The 21,039-nt window shown below is 40.2% G+C and overlaps 1 protein-coding gene and 1 long non-coding RNA gene across 3 annotated transcripts in view; both read left to right on the top strand.

Annotated features, from left to right (window-relative positions):
• The first annotated feature begins 6,511 nt into the window (after positions 1-6,511).
• On the top strand, positions 6,512-6,924 carry LOC137128515 (uncharacterized). Its single transcript, XR_010914585.1, has 3 exons — positions 6,512-6,611; positions 6,697-6,761; positions 6,866-6,924. It is a non-coding gene; the product is annotated as an uncharacterized lncRNA (long non-coding RNA).
• Positions 6,925-15,045: 8,121 nt separating this feature from the next.
• Positions 15,046-21,039, top strand: part of trim71 (tripartite motif containing 71, E3 ubiquitin protein ligase) — a 32,238-nt gene continuing 26,244 nt past the window's right edge. The window contains exons 1-2 of one of the 2 annotated variants that reach the window (XM_067506664.1): positions 15,069-15,170; positions 15,287-16,891. In XM_067506664.1, coding sequence (XP_067362765.1) covers positions 16,163-16,891 — 729 coding nt within the window. In that variant the 5' untranslated portion in view covers positions 15,069-15,170; positions 15,287-16,162. Of the gene's footprint in view, positions 16,892-21,039 lie in introns of both variants that reach the window. The other variant, XM_067506653.1, reaches the window with a different exon arrangement.

Genomic DNA, 21,039 nt, shown 5'->3' with positions numbered 1-21,039 from the left:
AATTATTACCATTAAAATGCAATTAGGTAACATTTTCATTAAAAGTGACATTTTCTTAAATTTCCCCTCCAATGTTTCATGCTGTCAGCAGGCTCAAATGGCATAAATGTAATTCCATTAGTACACATAGAAAAGTCACGGGTTTTCATTTACTGGAAGAATACATTTATTGGGCAACATATAGAAATAACTGTGATTGTAACCAGCAAAAGTGTATTTCCACAAACAAGGAAAAATTCTCCTACTTTATTACTTTTATATTGTATTTCAACTCCTGACCCCATTTTACTGACTTTAACATCTAAAAGTGAGATGAGCCTGGCAAGTAAAAAGGTTTAACTTTAACTGTATGTGTTTAAGGTTGATACTGTGTCTATAAAAAAGAAAATATGAAATTAATTTTGAATGGCCATTGCATATATTGTACGAATGATAGGATCCTGATTTATGTACAGTCACACCTGATAATACTTTATGGAAAAAGCTTATCACTAACACAATATGTAAGTGCGACAAGAAAGAAACAATTTGCCATTAAACACAAAGCAAAAAGTAAACATTTTTTTACTTTTAGTATTTTCATAGTAAGAAAATAATGTCACCAGTAAATTGCCTCAATGCACAACACACAGTGGCAAATTTCTGCAGCTCTGCATAAACAGCTGTTTGCACATGTCAGTATGACGCCAGTAGTTTACAGGACAATTATGTCTACCTCTAACATTATGTTGTATGTTCATCCCCCTCTTACCCAGCCCTTAGGCCAAACCTTTCTAGATTGTCTTAGCTGTAGAACAGTGACATCAGTTTTTTAGTTTGCATATATCTCATAACATTTTCATGTATTAAATGATTGATGATTCATAAATGAACTATGATATATTTTAAGTTTAAATATACATATTTTACATGTTAAATACATGCTCCCTGTCAATCTAATTGAGTTTTTGATTTTCCATGTCCCTCTATGATTTTATTTTCTACATTTACATCTTCTATACATTCTTCTAATTGTCTTTTAATTTCGTTTAGGTATTATTCATCTAAATTAATTACAGACTGATTAAACCGAATTTAAAAGAATTGTGTAGTGTGCAGTAGGGTGTATCATTGCATAAATCTCGTACAATTCTACATGCCTTGCTGTATGGACAAAACACAACGAAAACCATCGGCATGCCAGTTTCGCAATGGTATAACTTTTATGTATTCGTTGGCTTTGAAATAATTGTATTCCAATTAAATATAACCACAGTGCACATGCGCATGCGGGCAGCACACCTCAACTCCCGTGAAGTTGTAATTAATAAAATGAGAGCAGCAGGGAAAGGTGGACTCTAGGAACAAGACTTTTGGTGTCGTTTCGAAGATTTATTTGTGGCACTTTTTTAATAGTTGGCAGGAGTAAGTCTGATTTAGTAACCTCCGATGGTCATTGTTTTAGTTGTCGGCATGCCCCAGTCATCAAGCAGGGTGAAACTCAACCGAGTCGTGTTCAAAGACGTTGATGCGCTAAAAGTGCTGCCGCGGCGGAGACGAGTCTCGAAGTCACCGGGCAGACTTGACCCTCAAAAGCCAGAGGACAAACTGCACTTTTCTGCAGTAATGCCAGTAAAAGACACTGCCGACGAGCCCAATAGAAATAAACGTGCCCAAAGTTTATCAGCCCGAACGAGACGAGAAAAAGTGTCCCATACAGCCAGTGACATGCCCGAAGGAGAGCCGGAGGAGAACGGCGCAGGTACGGAGAAAGAAAAGAGAAAAAAAGATGTTCGGTCATGGAAAGAGTTGAAACACGAGGAGACGTACACTAGAGGCAAGTATCACCATCCCAAACCAAACTCTAGGAGCAAAAGCAAAGTGGACCCTCAGGCTGAGGTGCCTCAATTCCGCTAAAGATTTGACACCGGTCCGCCGAGTGAAACCAAAAATTAAAAATCTCCAAAATGTCATGTGAAATGTGGCTGAGTAATGAGGCACCAGAGGCTACACGTACGATCACAGAGAGTCGCACATTCACTGATCCAAAGTCTGCAGGTGTGGATTGACACGGCGGGATGTCAGTGGTCAAACAAGTGTCAGTGAAAGCAGCAGGGACAGAGGTAGCGTTAGAGAGGGACAAAGCGGAGGGAGGGTCAAGTCCTGTGGGGGTGATCCTCAGCCTGCTGCTGCAACAGTGCCAAGGGGAGCGCAAGCGGGACCGACTGGACTGTCAAGTAAGATGCACTTTAGCAGCATTACTTGATTAGGCCTCGTTAGTTTACATCCAGCAAGTTAATGTTGTTGGACTATAGCTTACGTGCTTTAATTGACGAATTTCTTTTTTAGCCAACTTTTGGTTATGTAATGCTCAGCCATGAACCGTGCACATGCAAAGCTAACAGCGCGGCTAATTCTTTACTAACCAAACATTAACTGAACAGTGTTTCATTTAAGTGGCTGCTGATTTAATTTCGTGTCATCATCAGGATACGTATAAGTTAGCTTTCACATATAGGATTTGATACAGTATTAAATATGATGCTAACTGGCTATTCGGTTAAACGCCCTTGAGGCCAGCTCACATGGACTGCCACTTTGTGCCAGGGTCACTGCTGCACACTACTAAGTAGTTGGGCCCTTGGGGGTCACTGCCTAGATTACCTATCAGAAGCCACTGTACTAGACAGTTTGTTTATGCTTACTCAGCCAAAGTTTTATTACCCGGGCTCTGTTGGTTCCTTAATAGTAAAGCAAAGTGCTAGTACATAAGTTTTCCACTGGTGTGCTATAATTTTCTCCAGAGTGGAATTCTTAGTGTTAAACCAAAATTGTGTGTCCTCATAACATTTAAATAATTCTCACTGCAACAATTTAATTTAGTAATACACTGTTTGACAAATTTTTTTTCCCTCTTGCAGACAATAAAAATTCACACCTAAGCCGCACTGGTCTTTCTGGTAAAGAAGGGTATTTGACAACAGCTGTTGGAGCCTCCGGCTGTGCTCTCTGTGGAGACTCTAAATACATTTTCCCTCTGCAGAAGATACAGCATAAACACGGGGAAAAACGCAGAAGCCCAAGTCCAGAGCAGTCTTCAGTTAAATTTCAAGACGCACATAAGACAGAAAGCCTAGACACTAAGCTATCCAAGAAGATCCTCATATGGATAGACAAGTACCCGAAGGTGACGCTTTGTGATTTAGCTCAGTATTGTGACCGATGCAGTCACAATTGTGGCTTTGTATTACCGCATGTTCTTGAGAACAAGGTTTTGCATTGCTTCAAAAAGGACATTGCTGGATTTCGGTTTGGACCTGCTTGTTTAGGGCACAACAAACACAAAAGTGAGAAATGTGCTTTGGCTAAAAATAGTAAGTTAGTTCCCAGGGTTCATTCTGTCGAAAGGGTCTCTCGGTATCGTAGTCTGACTGAACACCAGAGAATAATGACAGAGCCCCCAGATACAGAGACTTTAACAAGTTGTAATCCAACTAATTTCTTCAAGGGTTGGACAGGTGAAGCCTCTGCAACTTGTTCTGCTTCCTCTTTAGTAGGTAAATGTAGAAATAAAGGGGAGTGGAGGACTAACATGTGGAACACAGCTGTTGAGGACCCTAGGCCAGAGGAGGAAACTCAAGGAGACAAAAGAACAAGTATTGGGAAAATCCTTAATAGTAATTTGACTTCCACCCCAGAGTTAGAAAGAATTTATTGCAATGAGACAGCAAAACCTGGCTCTGTAGACAAAGGGAAGACATACTCTTGTGTCCTGGATGATAGTCAGTCAGGTGTAGAACTTGCATTCTATAGTTGTGGCAGTTTTGGCTCAAGGGAGAAAGAAAACGGTGTTCATAGGAAACTTTTCGGTCAGTTAGGTGAACCCAGAAAAAACGATGCAGTGGAAATGTCATCCGAGCTACTCTTTCAGAGGAGCGAGGTGGACACAAACGATCCAGAGTTGTTTACCTGCCAGAGAGTGAGACCCTTTTTCAAAAAAATGCATTTTTCTTGTGCACGCACAGATAAGCCCTGGCCTTTCTGTAACAGTGGATCCACAGTTGGGTCACATGCTTGCACCACAGCCTGTCCAGCAGATAGCAATCTAATTAATCAATCAGGTACACTGAACAGCCAAACAACTGACATACTCTTGAATGCGCCTACAGACCCCTCTTCAGACATGACCCACGTGGTTTCTCATCAAAATGCAGAATGCAGTTTAGGTGAGAGAAACCTGGAGAGACATGCTAATAAGTCTTTATGCTCTCCAGACAGCAGAAACTTTACTGAGGCTGAAGTATCAGTACCCAGTCGACTCTCAGATACAGCTATCCTGTCCTCCCCAAGTCTGCTTGAAACAGAGCCTGATACTGCCACAGTATCAGCTGCATCTACACCAGTCAATGGACAAGAAACCAACAGCTCAATCTCCACCCCTTCCCCATCAGTCCTTGGCCCTAGTGACTGGGAAACAGTGACTACATTGTCTCCTATGTTTTCTCCATTCACACACAGTGGTTTCAGCAGCCTCTCAACTCTACCATCCTCTCTTCCACCTCTGCTTATACTGAAAAAAGTGAAAGGTGTTGAGGTGAACAGTGCTAATTTCACAAACTCATCACCATCATCACCACCCAAACAAATGCTAAAAACTCTAGAAAAGCCATTGATACACTCTGAAGAAACCCAAGTGACCTCATGTAATTCTGCTCTTTCACACAGCTTAGACTCCTTTTATTCATGTCAATCCAATTTCCCCCCAGAGAAGCAAGCCAGTGATGAAGACAGTTTGTCGGACAGGACCCCACCAAAACTAGAGCCATATTATAACAGTCCATTTAACCTGCACAATATTCCCAAGGAACACTGTGTGGAAATGAAAACAAATGAGTTAATGCTTTTACCATTACTCTCTCCCGTCACTTCCCCACAACCACACTCGCGGCCAAGCTCCATGCCCCATCTCCAAGAGGAGACAAACAGAGGTACCAGCAAACACAAAATGTTACTTGAACATCACCTGGTGAAATATCTTGACCACAAAGACTTTAAAGAACACAGGTATGAAGCATTGGATGGAATCCCAACTTCCAGCAGTGTCAGAGATGTGAACAATCAGAATGAAGAGGAAACCCAGGAGGAAACTGAATACGAAGACGATGTGCAAGAGGTTAACAGAAGTTCTGATCAAGCTCCCTTAGATCCTAAAGTAAAGGCCACCCTTACCTCAGGTGTTCTGACTGAGTCCAGCTCTTGTTCCAGCAGCGATGAAGATGATAACGGAGTCGTGAATGACGAGGGGCAGCCACCACATTTTGCTACAGATGGGGGATCAAGTCCATCTAAAATCACTGACCATGAAAGTGGAACGGCAAAGGCAGCTGGCGATACTCAGCCCAATGTTTTGGATGAGTTCACAGCTTATGAACAGGATATATTGCTTGTCAGTGTGATCCAGGATGACCCAGAGCTCTTTGAAAACTTGCCTGAGCAAAGCCTGCTGAAATTAGGGCCCACAAGAGTGGGCAAGGACCCTAAAAGCAGACCTCCTGGAGTGTTGAATATGCTGTCACAAAGGCCAGATGGAGCATCAATAGAGTTTGAGCAAAGGTAATCTGTCATATTTGTTAAAATCTCCTTACAGTTGTGTAGTATCAGTGAAACTAATTAACTAACTAATAAATATGTATTTTGTTTGTTTGTTTCAGATTGAGACAAGTTAATGTGGCTTTTAACTGTGACAGTTCTGAAATCACAGGTATGGCCACCGAAATATTCAACATTAATTTCAGGTAAATGGTGGGTTGTTCGAAATCCTCAAGCTGGGAAATTCCTAGCCAGCCAGTGGCTTGTTGGATATAAAGGGATGAGCAAACATAGCCAGAATGACACACGGAGCAAATTTGTAATAGAGAAATACATTTTTTACGGTAGTAAAAGATAGTAAGTTCTGCTTGCATTTCCACATCCAATGTATAGCTCATATTTCTTTTATGGAAAATACTGACCTGTTCCCTTTTTAAACCGTAAATTACATCTACTTCTACTAGAATTAGCTTCATTTGCTTGTTGTATTTTTTCAGACCTCATCCTATGGCTTAATTTTTTTGTGCGTTTGTGTTTGACAGAGAAGACACCCAGTCGACCATGGAGACCTCAGTATAGCAACATCACTTCCAAAGCACCAAACAAATGTCTTATCACAGAGAAGCAAGCCAGAAACTTGGTAAGGTAGTGAGCAGCTGTGTCATATAACTGGATAAGGACCACACTTCCCATTACAATTTATTGCAACAATTCATTGCATTACTGTGGACATTACAGCATCCTGCTGGCAGTTGACAGTTGTTTCTTGTTTTTGGGTGAACCCCCTCAAAATAAAAGTTCAGAAGGAAAAGAGAGGAAGAGATAATAATGAAATAGAATGTGTTATGTACAACTTAAATAAGTCTTAAATCTATTTCATATAAAATTCCATCCTTACAAGTTAGTGTAACAGTAGACATCTGAACCTTATGATTGAACCTTTATCAATATTAAGAAAAATGCACTGTATTAGCCTAAATCTGTGTTTTTGTACAGTGTCAGCCTGATGCCAACAATAATCATGTAAGCAGAGGCTTGGAAAGGTAACTGTTTGCACTCAAATGAAAGTATATTTCTCAGTCAGTCTTGTAGTATTCAGATAATCATTGTAGTATTGTCCTATAAAAGGATCCTGCTTATCGAGACAGTGAACTCTTCACAAACCCTCCCTCCACTTCTGAAGATAAGAAATGGTGAGTAGAGAAAAAAAATGGCATGTGTACTTTATTTGGTAGCAAGTGGAGCAAAAAGGCAAAGTGCTGTGTATGAGTGTACATTTGATCTATATTTTACACAGGCCCGAGGATCACAAACCCAACAAACATGGCAGAGTTTAGGCAACAGAAGTCTAATTCTGTAAGTATTGAATTAAAGTACATGGTTGTTCTTGCGGCTGTTTAAAAGAATAATACTAATAAATTAGTTTCTGTACCTTATGCAAGAGCTCTTAATTCTAAAAATAAAGTAAAATAATTTACTTGTATACACAGCATCACATCTATCTGTGCATTTGAGTATCAACTTATCTTCTTCTCAGTACTGCAGGCAGTACTTCAGTGAATCACAGTCCTGTGGGTTCAAGATGTGTTGGTTTCAGCATGTGCCTCTTGATGGGGATGAGAAGGTAAGCTCAGTGTGAAGTTCTCGTGTTTTATTTAACTTGCAAGCAGTATGTGAAGCCATGCATACACTAGAGTTCTCGACCGTTTCTTGTTTGGAGTCACATTGTATTTATTTTTTGTTTTTTCTCCTGTCTTTCAGTTTTGTGTTGAAACTGTGATGCGTTTCACCAAAAACCCAATGTGCCTTCACAAAGCAGGCAAGTTTTGAGTTAATGCAGTGACCAATTGTCTAGTGATAATTTTTCCTTTAAATTATGTTTTGTGTGTGAGTGACTGTCTTTACTTGTCTTGTCATTCCTTGACTGTCTTCCCCCATCTCTTTTCTGCAGGGGCTGTGTTTACAGGCTATTATAATAATAACCCACCAGGAGTGTATTTTTCGAAGCCGGCACTAGTGGCACTGCTCTGGGCTCTGCTCAAAGCTGCCATGGTGTCTGATGTATTCTCTGTTCTCAATGTCAGCTTGGCCCACAAGATAGTGGTCAGTGTGGCTATCATTGGTCTCTTAATAATATTGCCCGTGTTCTTTGTATTCCAGTAGAAGGCTGATAGCATAATTTTACTGCATGTTATTTTTACTGTTAATGGTCATTTACTATTTATTCAGTATGTTTTTGGGCATAAAATAAACTTTAAGCTTATTCCTCACTTCCTTGCTAGCCCAGCCTTGAGTTCCTGCTAGCCCTCTTTAACTTTGTGAGAGAAAAGGGTCTAATGAGCTTTGTACCTGAGCTCATGCAACTCATTTTTAAGGTATTTCCTACACACTTGACTTACACTAAGGAAGCTAGATCTGGTTTAAAAAATAAATAAATAAATAATTAAATTATTTTCCATGTGTGTTCACAGATGAACAACGCGGGTCTGCTGGACTGCCTTGATGGGGTAAAAAACACTCCTGAATTCCAGCACACAGTCTGTCCGGCCTCACCTACTTCAGTGTAAGTTGAACTTTTTCAGGCCTTATTTATCAAACACTTTCAGTCATGTTACTTGTATAACCTCCTGAATAAGGTATTTATGGTTTTATGATAAAGGTTATCCAATGGTGCACCCTTTCCAGAGTACCTCAGTTGGGCCCACTCCATTGTGGAAATAGAGGTTAGTTTTTCTATTCAGTAGATGACCTTGGTTGACTTATCCACAAAGATTAAATGATTTTGTGTTCAAGCTGTCATTGTATTCGGGCCTGCCTCTCTGTTTTCTGTCAGTTTTGTACCAAGCAAGAGGACTGGAGGCGGATGGGGGAGGTTTTCAAGTCCATCTGCCAATTCAGCCAACATCCCAACCAAGTGGAGCGAATCAGCGGGCGCATTGCTGTAGCACTCTTGTCTGAGAGCAAAGACAAGCTGTCTCTGCCCTTTGCTGTCTTTGCTGAGACTGGTAAAAACGGGTTACTTTAGCTTAAAAATCTGCATTTGTCTCCCCATAACTGTGCCTAATCACTCCTTGTAATGCGTATTCTCTTTGTTCAGTGTGTCAGAATGAAGGTGAGGACAACCTAATCAGGAGTTTTTTAGGCAGAATTGGAGTTTCGCTAATGTTACGATACCACAAAACACATCAGTGGGTTAAGGTAAATACATTAACTTGCATGTTTGGCATGCCTGTCACCGCAATTGGTATAATTGGTACAGAAGTACTTTAGAGCTACAAAGATGACATATTTTTGAAAAGAAGTTTAAGATGCGGTAATGCTAGAAGGTATGTGTTGTCTTGTATTGTGTCTCTGAATGTAGGGTCGAAGAGTGGTGGAACTGCTGTCCGTGTCGAAAGTCAACTATTCCACACTGAAGGGTTTGTTTGGGAATGAGGATGGAGCTTCACGCTGTTGCCTGGTCACTGTGGCGGCTGAGCTCTTTCTCCTGAGTGGTAGCGTGGAGGGATCTCTGAAGACACTTCGAGGTACCACTGGTTGCAATTGGTTTACCTGACCTTATATGTTAACAAATAAACTGCATTTAAACCCAGGGTTTCAGGGCCTTTGTTTACGCGTCTTTTCATTCAGAAAACAAATGGTTCCTGAGTTCATCTTTGTGGCCGTGTGAGCCTGCAGATCTGGAAAGTAGGATCTGTGTCCTAATGCGTTTGGCTGAAACAACATCTCATCGAGACACACTGGAGGTCCTTTGTAATCTTCCTGGAATCAAAGAAGCGAATAGTGAGAGAAAACAACCTTTTTATATAAAGACTGTTGAACATGGAGGCACAGGGACAGGGTTGTTGTCATGACCAGCATCCCAGTATTGTTACTCTTAAGTGATCATGTTTTATTTTTTTATTTATATATGTAATTTCTCACATCTTCAGAGAAATTAGGACCCAGTGCTTTGGTTTGTGGGTACGTGCTTATGGCTATATTTTTCTGTCTTCCCCCAGACATGATAGATGCGTCCAGGTACTGTCCTCTTTTTAACTCTCATCTACAAGTGTGTGTGGAGAGACAGGTCCTCCCTGTAGCTGCAGACACAGTAGACTTCATGCTGTCAAAAAAACTTCCAGTTGACCATAAAGTGTTACAGACACTCTTACACAAACTGGGAAAGCAAAACCTTTGGCTCCGTGCACGGGAAGTCTTCAGACGTGAGTAAAATGTTTAGGTTTTTGTTTTGGCTGCTCCACATATATGTAAATATGGATCATAGGAAACAGAGTTTAGGAAAAGCTGAATGGCACTGTCAACTGGATTGTAGCTCCATCTGCTGGTTTCATTGTGGGTCTGAACAGCTGATCAGAGTCAACTTAAAAGATACACATAAGCGTAGACTAATTGCCTTTGACAGCGGTTATTTTAACCTTTTAAATGCTAATACCAATGTGTACATTCATCAGACTCTCTGAGTGTGGGGTACTACTCTGGTGTGTCTGCTCCCACTGGTTTCATGTCACTGATCGTCCCCTGTCAGCTAGGAGAGGTGGAGCTGGCTCTCATTTTTGAGATGTTTATCACAGTCAATGCAACGATCATTCTCCAGCTTTCGGAGCGTAGCACTTCCTCCCTCGCCATCACTCTTAAAAGGTGACGTATGTTTGTCCAAGGGAAGCCTGCTTCTAATATGTGATCTGCGTGTATGTGATGATCCTGTTTCTCTTGTAGGAATCTAAGCTGTGAGAGTGAGTACCTCTCTGCTGGTAGCCGCCTCCTCTCTGCAGCTAGCATCCCTCAGCCCAAACTAACTGTGCACTACACAGCAGTTAACACCTCACAGGAGCAAGTGTTCACACTTGACATTTCCTCAGCTCGTCGATGGCTTCGCCACAATCATCTGTGGGCCAATGAGGTTTGGCTGCAGTAAACCAATGGGTTTTACACTGCTTTAATTAACTTTTCATTGCCTTGAAACTGCTTATGTTGAGCTGACTTCAGTTGACTCGAGGAAAAAGACCAAATAATTAGGATGTTTTAATGTCCCCTTAGAATAAGAAGCAGAAATCAAAACAGCGCTAACAAAGACTGACACCACGACTTTAACCTCTTTCTTTTTGTAATACTAAAAACGTGTTTTTGTTCAACTTGTTTTAAAATATGTTAATCGTGTTATGTGTTAATTTTGTATTTGTTCCTTGTTTTATGTGGTTATTTTTGTTTCCTTGTTAGTTAGACAGTTATTTTAGCTCATTTCAATCAGTCATCTTGTGCTTTACCATTTGGACAAAAACATATAGAACGGAGCCCAGCATAATTTTGTAGTGTTTTTTTGTTTGTTTGTTTGTTTGTTTTTTTCCCCCCCCAAGTCGTGGGTTTTCTTTACTCAGTTGTAAATAACAACTGAGTGTAAATAGCTTTATATTTATCATGGTGTTTCGTCTTTGACAGTATTGTTGCTGAAACTGCTTTTTACTGGTTGTCAACACCTTGCTTGAATTCCTTAATTCCGCATTGCCTGGTTAAGAGCTGTAACTTGCATTTTCTTTGTATGATATTTTTATAAAGGAAAAAGTTGTTCTACTCTAAAGAATTTGGCTCTGTAGTATTTCTTCACAAATCCCCACCCTCAACAATTATTTTTGGAATAATACAAGTAGTTGTGTACGCATTACATTCATCATACATATCAATGAGTCGTTGCACAATTACAGCCAGTGCTTTAACAGATGATAATTGATGTCTTACCAAGTATGAGAGAAAGGGAGTAGGCTGGGGCCAAAGCCTATTTATAACCCTATGCATATGACCACATTATATTCCTCTTCATACCCCAGGTTTAAAAAAAAAGTCAGTAAACAAAGAGATCTATGTCATCTCACTAAACAATTTGTTGCCCCTGGTCACAATGTCATGTTATATGTTCTTGTACTTCAACAAATTATTTTTAAACATGAGCTTAAGTCCAGTGGGAGTTTTGCACATTTTTTATTCATCCCCAAGGTTGTTCCATATAGTCACCCCTCTTGACTGAAACACATCTGATTTTTAAACTTATCCTGGATTTTTTTTAAAGTTTCCTTTTAAGATTGTAACAACTCGATCTCTTGAAATCCATATTTTGTATGTCCTGTGGTAGCATTAGTAATTGTTTTTTTACTTTAGTCCACTATGTCATTATATAGTATTGTGGTTCGATAAACACATGGCTGGTGGGTTTTTATAAGTACTCTTCTTAGAGATCAGAATGAAAATTTGATTACATCTCTTCCCAAACATTGACACAGTAGGTGACATGTGGAACATATAACAGAGCAACCAATTTTTAGTTTTGATTTCACTATATCTAGTGTGGTTCTCAACACAGCTTGTTAATAATGATGACACCCAAAACCTGAACTTTATTTAATCTTTCGATGTCAGCACCATCTGTTTCTGTTTTCTCTTCCTTATTGATTATTCTGTTGCTATATATGAATTTTGTTTTTGTAAAATTAAAGGATAATTTATTAATGCAAGATCATTCATAATTATCATTCATAAACACATTCAAGAACTGGGCTAAAGGATGACACTTGTGGCAGTCCACAATTCACCCTTGCCATTTCTGAAGTGCTTTTATGTAGCTTCACTTACAGCAATTTATAATGGCCTCATTCATAGCAATTGTCTGCTAGTAGTCACTGCAGACGTCTGTAATAAAAAGCCCAGTTTCCCGATAGTCCTAATATTACAAACATTTTCACATTAAAATGGTTTCTCTAACAGCACAGAGCTATTTTTATCGCAGCAGCATTATATTCTTTTAGTTTCTGGGCTTAATATTTGCTAACTCTCAGTAACCGTGAGCCCAAAGGTATCACGGGGCTACTTAACCACAAGGGGGAAGCACTGGCCTATGTTAAACTAAAGTAAAGCATGACAAGCAAGAGATGCCAAACTAAATAATTGTGACTTGTGACGTTTGTATTCCTGCATAATTAACCTGACGAGTTTCTTTCTCATGTGTTACTCTTTTGCCAAGGACGAGATGATAATCGACACAATTGATAAACACATAAATGTCCCATTCCGGTCTGCAAAACCCTTTTTTCTCTCACATATTTTACAGTCTATGAGACAGTCCTGAGAGAAGAGCTCCAGGGCAGGATAAATAAAACCCACTCCCAGCAGACATTCACATGCTCTGGATACACAAATGTCTATTGAGATGTTATTTCATGTTTACATTGTTAAGAGCCCCATGCTACAGAGTCAGATGATGTGCTGTAAATAATGGAAAATTACCGTACTGTCCAAACAAGCGGCAATGTGGGTGTCATCCAAGGAAAGAGACAATCATAACAAAGAGAGGGCAGCCCCCACCCCCCTTTTTTTTTTCAGGGACATGTCTTAATAATGTTTGCCTCTGCCTCAAGTGTCTCAGTAACCTTGACTGCCCTCCAGACCTTGCCCTGTGTCATCTCAGGGATGATGTTGCACCTATTATATATGCAAGACTCTATCATTCTGTAAACTTAAACAAGGCAGAGGTTAATGCACTGATTCTACAGTCACATGTTAGATGGGAAATTATCAGCTGCAAGCACAATTTTATTGTGCAGGGAAACATGCTTTCTGGCTGGTGACTTGACAATAAACACTTTGAATCCTTGAATCCAGAAGTCTGCAGTGGTTTTATGTGAGAGGTCTGTGAAACATTATGCTTGATGGACTGCTCCTTCGGGGACAATGTTTACTCACTTTGACACATCGTCATAGCCTCTAGCATGTTTTGAAGCCATTCATCCTTTTATCTGTCCCCGCTCACATTGGTCACCTTGCGAAGTTGCTGTATATCAATACACTGTCTCCCCTCTTTGTCTGAACCATTGTTAGTGTTTCCTTGAACTCCACGATTAATGGACTAACATTTGTGACCTGTGGCAAATTAGATGAGTTGCGTTGTCAATATGATCTCCTTCAGACAATAGCACAACCTCATTTCCTTTAACACACCATACTAAAGGCATATAGAAAATTAAAACTGTAAAGGCTGTCAATATTACTTTCATGTCATTTGTGTGAGTAGGTAAAAAACAAGACTCTGTGTTACTTTTCTCAGGAAGAGGAGCCTTTAATATTAATGGTCAATTAGGTTGTAATAGACTGGTATCAGTTCACCTTTCCTAGTGTTTGAGTAGAACTGAAACAAGCTAAGTTATTGTTAGGAACTTCAGAAGCAGCTTCCGTTTCAAAATAAAATTATTACAGTGGTTTCTCTTTTGCTGGTAATATTATGATAGGTAGTTACAGTGGTGGAAAATGTAATTTCTGAAGTACTGTGCTTACTTAGACTTTTACTTAAGAAAGATTTGAAATGCAGGACTTTTTCTCGTGAGGTGTACATTTAAAATTAGAATTAGTGTAAATTTAGTATAACATTTTTACTAATGGATTTAAATAATTCCAGTGGGTCATTTAATATCTTTTAAATGTTGGAATGCAAAATGAACTAATTGAAGATGTCGCTATTAGTGCTCTGGACAGTTTTTCAGACCACAGCAAGTGGTGTAACAACAGTTACTTAAGTAGTGTAACAGATATTTAATTCTGTGTATTTTAATTATATTTATCTCAAAATGCTGAAATGGTTGATTTAGGTTTTTTATGATAGCTTCAGAAAATCTGATAAATTGCCTATTCATAAACTTTTCATACATTGAATCATATACTGAATTTGCTGTCATACATTCAATTTGCTTTATAGGTATATGTAGTTGGTATACTCCTACAGAGATGCATAGTTTTGATAAAAAAAATACAAGCTAAATTATAAAATCTAAGTAGTTGATTTTATAATTATTATATAATCTAAAAAAATTATTTTTTAGATTAAGTGAATACTTGAGAACTGATCACAATTAAATGTTCGGTAAATTACAAATTTACCTCCATTTCTATGTAAGTGTGTGATAGACCTAATTTCTTTATCTTGACTTGTATATAGGCTGTTTTTCTTGGTCACCTTCAGATGAGATAAAAAAAGAAAAAGAAGTGAAGGTTTTGTGCAACCCATAACAGAGGAAATTGGTCTTTGACTAGCTCCCCCGCTTAAAACCACAACTCCCAAATGTATACAATACATGTGTGAAGTTGTCCAGTAACTTCAGCAGCCTAGTTATTAGCTAACAGCTGGGGGCCCCAGTAATCACTGTATGAACATCAATCACAATTAACTTTATATGCTGTATATCCCGGGGAATCTCTAAATGGAATTTAGTCTAATTCATGACTCATGATTTCAATTAATTTCATTCTACTTCCTTTAGCTTTTCTCAATCTGATGTTAAAACTATTTGATTCATCTTTAACTGACTGTTTTGTCACATTGCTCATTAACGCTCGTGAGCGCATCTAAGCACGCGCGCACTCACGAGCACGTGCTCTTCGCTATCGGGAACGAGCAGTTGGGGCACGCCTCTCTCTCCTCCCTTAGACGGAAGTGGGTCCATTTTTTTTTTCAGTCGGAGAAGAGCGGCTAGAGGAGCTGCAGGCCGAGCATAACGAGCCCACGAGAGCGCACAGGTTATGTTTATGTTTATTGGCTCTAGAGTAAACAACGGCATTAGCAAGTAAGTAAATGGCATATTTAAAGTTCGTATGGTGGCTGGACTGAGATTTTCCGGTTTTAGGGCCCCGTTTTTTCACGCTGTCGGACTAAAAATCCTGCGCATTCCTCCGTGCACAGAGCCAGAGAGAGTCCGACCTACAGACTGAACGGGACAGGGGAGCTGGAAGCGGCCTCTTCAACAAGGTGGACCTGTGAATTCAACAACAGAGCCTTGTCGCAGACGTCCTCTCTGATGTTTGCGCTTTATAGGAGGCTCCATGTGTTTGTTTTTGATGTCCTGACGACCCAAGGTACACCATGAAAGTGCTGCTTTGATTAATCATTTACGGTCTTTCGGTCCGAGGCTCGCGCTGCGACTACCCACCGACCGCTGGCTGCGCCCGTCGCCGCCTCCACGGGCTCCGATGGTGGATTAGATAGAAAAACAACTACGACGACACGGGCAGAAAACAAAATACAATTATAAATTCTTTGCACTCTTGTGGGTGCTGTTGCGTAGCGCAGAGCTCCGTAGTCATGTTGCTGAGGCGGTGGGAGAGGACAGGCGGAGCCCCCAGTACTTCGAGGCCAGTCCAGCGTCTCTCCAGTTTCGGGTTCGTTTTATGAGACACATCGAAGCACCATCAGGATTTCTGCCCAATGTCATCTCATTGGTCGCATTTGAAGGAATAGCGCAGATGCCTCTGACATAGACCTTACACAACTCTATTAATATTAAAAACCAAAGTGTTTTTTTCTTTTTGTTACCTCAGAAGTTTTGAAGAACTGGCTACCTTTTTGTTTTGCTTCGCGTCAGAGTTGTATAATACAGAATAAATCCTATGGACGAGAACCATTTTCACAGTTGAACTGACTTTAACACTCAATGAATCTACCTCAATTTCCACATTATCTTCTGCACAGCACAACGGGCCAATGTGTCCCCATATAAATACCACCGCCTCGTTGCTGCGCGTGTTTGTGAACTGATCCTGTGTTTCGGTAACACTGCAGATGGCTTCATTTCCAGACTCGGACCTGCAGACGTGCCCGCTCTGCAAAGAGCTGTGCGGCTCATCTGCTCCTATTTCATCTAGCTCTTCTACATCCTCATCTTCCTCACATACCTCGTCCTCTTCCAGCCAGACCACCAGGAGGCTCCACGTCCTGCCCTGCCTCCATGCTTTCTGCAGGCACTGCCTGGAGGGCCAGCGCAGTCCCGGAGACCCCCTAAAGCTACGATGTCCCACCTGCGACCAGAAAGTGTCCATCTCTGAGGCTGGGGTGGACTCCCTGCCGTCCTCTAACTTCCTTTTCAACAACTTATTGGATGTGGTGGTGAGCTCTGAGGACCAGATCCAGCACAAGAATGGCCTTCATCACAGAGGAGGCTTAGGTGGTGGCTCCTCCAGCTTTCATCACCCCCATGGAGGCCTGCTGCATCCGCACCAACTAGGAGAGCCTCAGTGCAGCTCCTGTGATGAGGAGAACCCAGCTACCTCCCACTGCCTTGACTGCCAGGAGTATCTGTGTGATAATTGTGTGCGGGCACACCAGCGGGTGCGGCTGACCAAGGACCACTTCATTGAGCGCCTTGGAGAGAACCTCCACCTGGGCAACTCCAACAGTCACCCGGGCCAGCCAGGGGTGTCTGTGTGTCTTGCTCAGTCCTTGCAGAACAACTTTGCCCTGCTGTCCCTCTTCCAGGATCGCATGAGCTTCTGCCAACAACATGACAATGAGGTGAGTAAAGCATAAAAGTAGCTAAAACCACAAATGCTGCCCCAGGGGTGAAAACAAAGGGTGTATTTGTTCATTAAAATGGGCAACAACTTTTACAGTTAACTGGGAAATGTGTGCATGTCTCACCTACATCATCTATTTAGACTGGCAAACCTACCCTACTGGTGTTGTGGTATTGCTAGGGTGGTAACATTATAGACATTCACACACACACTCCTGCAGTGTAATAGCATTATGCATGTATTATAGAACCATACTGGGGGGCCATATGGCCTTAGGTTCAAAGTGAGCTGAATGGCTCTTCACCTAGTTCCCTGGAGATGAACAGACTAGTGTGCTGAGCTGGATTTACACACACATCACCCTGCGTGCATACACACACTTATAGGCACAGACACATGCAGTGTCTGGTTAATCTGTACCACACCATCTATTCAGGATAGAGAGAGGCCCCTTTAGCAACTGCACACATGTTTCTATGACTGTTAGAAGTTCTATCCATGGACATATTATGGAGATCTAGTTTTTTTCTTATAATGGGAAGGACAAGTGGGAGCCCAAGCCTAGACTTCTTTTCTTCTTATGTGATGAGTGAAGTAAACTACAAAGACCTATAAAAAAGGAAACCAGCTTTTTCTTGGTATAGTCATATGGTCAGGAAGAATAACAAATAGCATACCTAGGGGGTATTGGAATGTCAAATTGGTACCACTTAAAGTTTTTGTTGAGGAGGTAAAGGAAGTTCCTCCTGCAGCTGAAGAATATCCTTTTGGTCCTAAGAGCATGAATAAAAATATATTTTTATTCATGCTTTATTATGAAGGTTTAGCATAATGAAGTGTGAATGTGCATTCAGAGATCACATGGTACGTGTGTTTACAAATGGTATAGATCTGTTGAAAAAGTTAAATCAATGTTAATTTATCACACAATCAATTAACAATTACATAAACATTACACAGAACACTTTGAATTTATAGTTGTAAACTGTCACATCATAAAGTACTCAAATGCCTTTACTTTTACACATTTTATTTTGAAAAAGTCATAAACACATAGAAAACTAAAATGGCAAAGTGAAAGTCATACCACTGTTCCTGCAAACATTGAAGATGCTGCAGGATGCCTTTCGTTAGGTGAAGTGAACATTTAAAAGCATGCTGGCAATACCCAGTGCTACTTAAACACTAGATGCGCAGAGGAAATCCTGATGCTTATTTCAACATCCTTGAGGCGAATTATGTTTTTTCACTCTTTCATGTTCAGATACACAAACGATGATGTCCAGAGTTTCCATCATATTTTGTAGTGTCCATTACACGTATCCTGAGTTGTAGGATAATTTGGAGCGCTTGTACACCCATAATGCAAGAACAGGCCTCTAGTCATCTGTTAGCATTGAAACCTGGTTCATGAGTAACCCACGTGCAAACTCCTCGGTGGATGTGTTTCTGTATGTCAACACTGGAGAACGCGTGTGCTGCTTGCTTCTATGTTCAGATGGTCTTTTTAATTACATTGGTCAACTTGTTATCAGTGTATTTTGGAAGTAGGTGAAAAAGGAATCATCGGTAAGCCAAGAAGCCACACAGTCAGTATGACCAGTTGATTTCAGCAAGCACATCCCGTGTCTGTGGACTGGCCACAGTTATGTAATAACTAAGCAGTTTATGCAGCCTGCCACAAGAAGCTTGCAGTGGGCTTAAGAGTGAAGTAAAATGTTAGTTCTCTGCATTTCCCACAGACAGTGAGCGAACCACATGCATAGTGTTTGAAAATGAACCAAGATGACAACAATGAGCCAGCTTTCGAATAACAGCACAAACCGACCATCAAACTTAAAAACGTAATATATATAAACATATATATATATATATGATTCACCTTCTCCTTTACGATAATTAAGTGGCCACAAGACCACTTCAGATTTCTAATTGATTTTTTTACATGACCCCCTCAGCCTCGCCAGTCCCTATACACCCCCACCCTTTACAACCCCCCATCTATTGCCAGTAAATAGGCGGGTTCAGTTTTCCAGTAAGAGCTTCATTTCCCAGTCACTCACTGTGTTTCAGCCCTGGGGGAGGGAATGACACAGGAGAAGGCTAGCCTTTCTTTACCTATGAGCACTGAGCAAGCAGTCATTGTCCATCACCCACCTCCACATCCATCTTAAAATTCCACTTATCCCCATTTATTTTGTTAGAAAGTTATTCGGGTGTTATTACTCAGTTTTTTTGTCCATTTAAACCTCGGTTTGTTTATCTAGTGTATTACTCAATACAAAAGTTGCCATTTCTTTGTGTGTGTAGTCACTCTTGGAACTTGCCAGTTTATTTAGAAACTAGTCATTTCCTCAAGTTTGTGTGCATTGTGAGTGTTGACACTGTGTTGTTTTAGCCTCAGGGTTTATGTTGTTTCAAACTGATGTGTGAATGGTAAGAAAAGGTGTTACTATTTTGAATGCTATTGTCCAGCAAAGCGCCAGCAAGATATTTCTGTCATTCAGTTTTATGGCTTGTGGGAGCTGGTTGCTGGTGGGTATAACAGGGACTATTAAGGTACTTTAATATACACAGCCAGAGTTTCTTTCACAGAATTGTTACACAGTTGCAATTTTTGCTTAGCGGTCTATCGATTTAAACTGTTTTTCAGCAGCCCAAACTGGCTAGTTGTTTCTCTTTTTTTTTTTTTTTCACCGTTTTCCATCCTGGTAATATAGACTACTGACTCGCTATATCTCACAGGTCCAGAATTACAGTGGATGTGTGCAGTTAACAGTAGCCTTTGTTCATTATTCATGTGCATCACATAATAGAAACGCTGCTTCTAATTTTGTCAGGGCTAATTCTTTGTGGTTGGCTAGGCATGTCAAAGTCCTCACACCAATATGAGAGGGCTGATAAGTTTATTCAGACTGTTGTCTTATTTTGGTCACCCTGAATAAACTGTGTGAAAAAACATAGCCTTTCACATTCATTTCAATTGAGAAGTGCATTATATAAGGTAAAACTTTTCTGAAAGTGAATGTAATATCATCTGGCAAGGTGTGGCATTGTCCACTTACATAAATTCAACCATGCATTCATGGCACATTACTTTGTCATGTCACAGCTGTATTTCTGCTTTATTGCTGAAGTATCACAGCAAAACAAAAGCAGTGTGTGTATTATAACAGTCCAGAGGTGTAAAATCCTATCTTTATTACAAACTTTTCCTTCATGCAGACCTAAAGTCTGCCTGAACGCAGATTTAAGGAGCAGAGCTTTATCAAGTTGCTGTGGTCTTCTTATCTTCAGTGTCATGTAAGCCTGCCAACTACTTTCTCCTCTCCCAGAAGATTTTACTGACAATGGTTACAGTTTCATAGTCTACACACAAAAAAAGAAAGATTTAGTTTGTTATTTTGAAAGTATGGAAAATCAGTCCTCTGAGTCCAAAAGAAATTGAATTGAAAATAAAATACAAAGGCTAATCATTTACCTTCTTAAAAGGATTTTGTCATCTACAAACATTTTTATAGGTTGGATTTGGAAAAGGATGAAATCAGAGGAAATTTTGCACATGTGTAAGTGTTTGTGTTTAAGTAATAACATCAACAATGGCTACATTCCATTTAGGTTTTTCTGTTTTCAGGGTCCTGGTTTACACATATGCCTTTAACCGTAATTATTGTTATTAGCCACACCTGTGGATTTTCTGCTGTAACAAGTCAAAATGCCTGCTGTGAAGAGACCTTTTAATAACAAATTGTAACTCAAGCCTGACAGTTTAAAATAAAATCTTAATGACTGATCTGACTGATGGCCTGACATTTTAATGGCTCTGTGCTATAGCTTCTGGTAATCATGAAATGTCTGTAATAGTTAAATCAAACTAATTTAGCCCATATTGCATGTTGTGTTCTCAATTTGTGTTCCGCATACAATCAAAATTGTTGTATAAAAACCGAAAGAAAAAAAAAATGCAAACGGCCATCAACAAGCTCGCTGCCCTATGGTTTTCTGGAATGCACACAGTGAACTTTGAGACTAAACTCCATTAAAATAACTGTGCATTTTGATCCAACGTAATATGGAGAGATGCCCTTAGATACTTTTAACAGTATTAGCACTTATATGATACCTTGCATAGTTGATGTTGGAGAT

This window comes from Channa argus, chromosome 1, assembly GCF_033026475.1.
Source record: "Channa argus isolate prfri chromosome 1, Channa argus male v1.0, whole genome shotgun sequence".
Taxonomy (NCBI): domain Eukaryota; kingdom Metazoa; phylum Chordata; class Actinopteri; order Anabantiformes; family Channidae; genus Channa; species Channa argus.
Note: the sequence above shows the minus strand (reverse complement) of the source record. Positions and strands in the feature narration are given on the sequence as shown.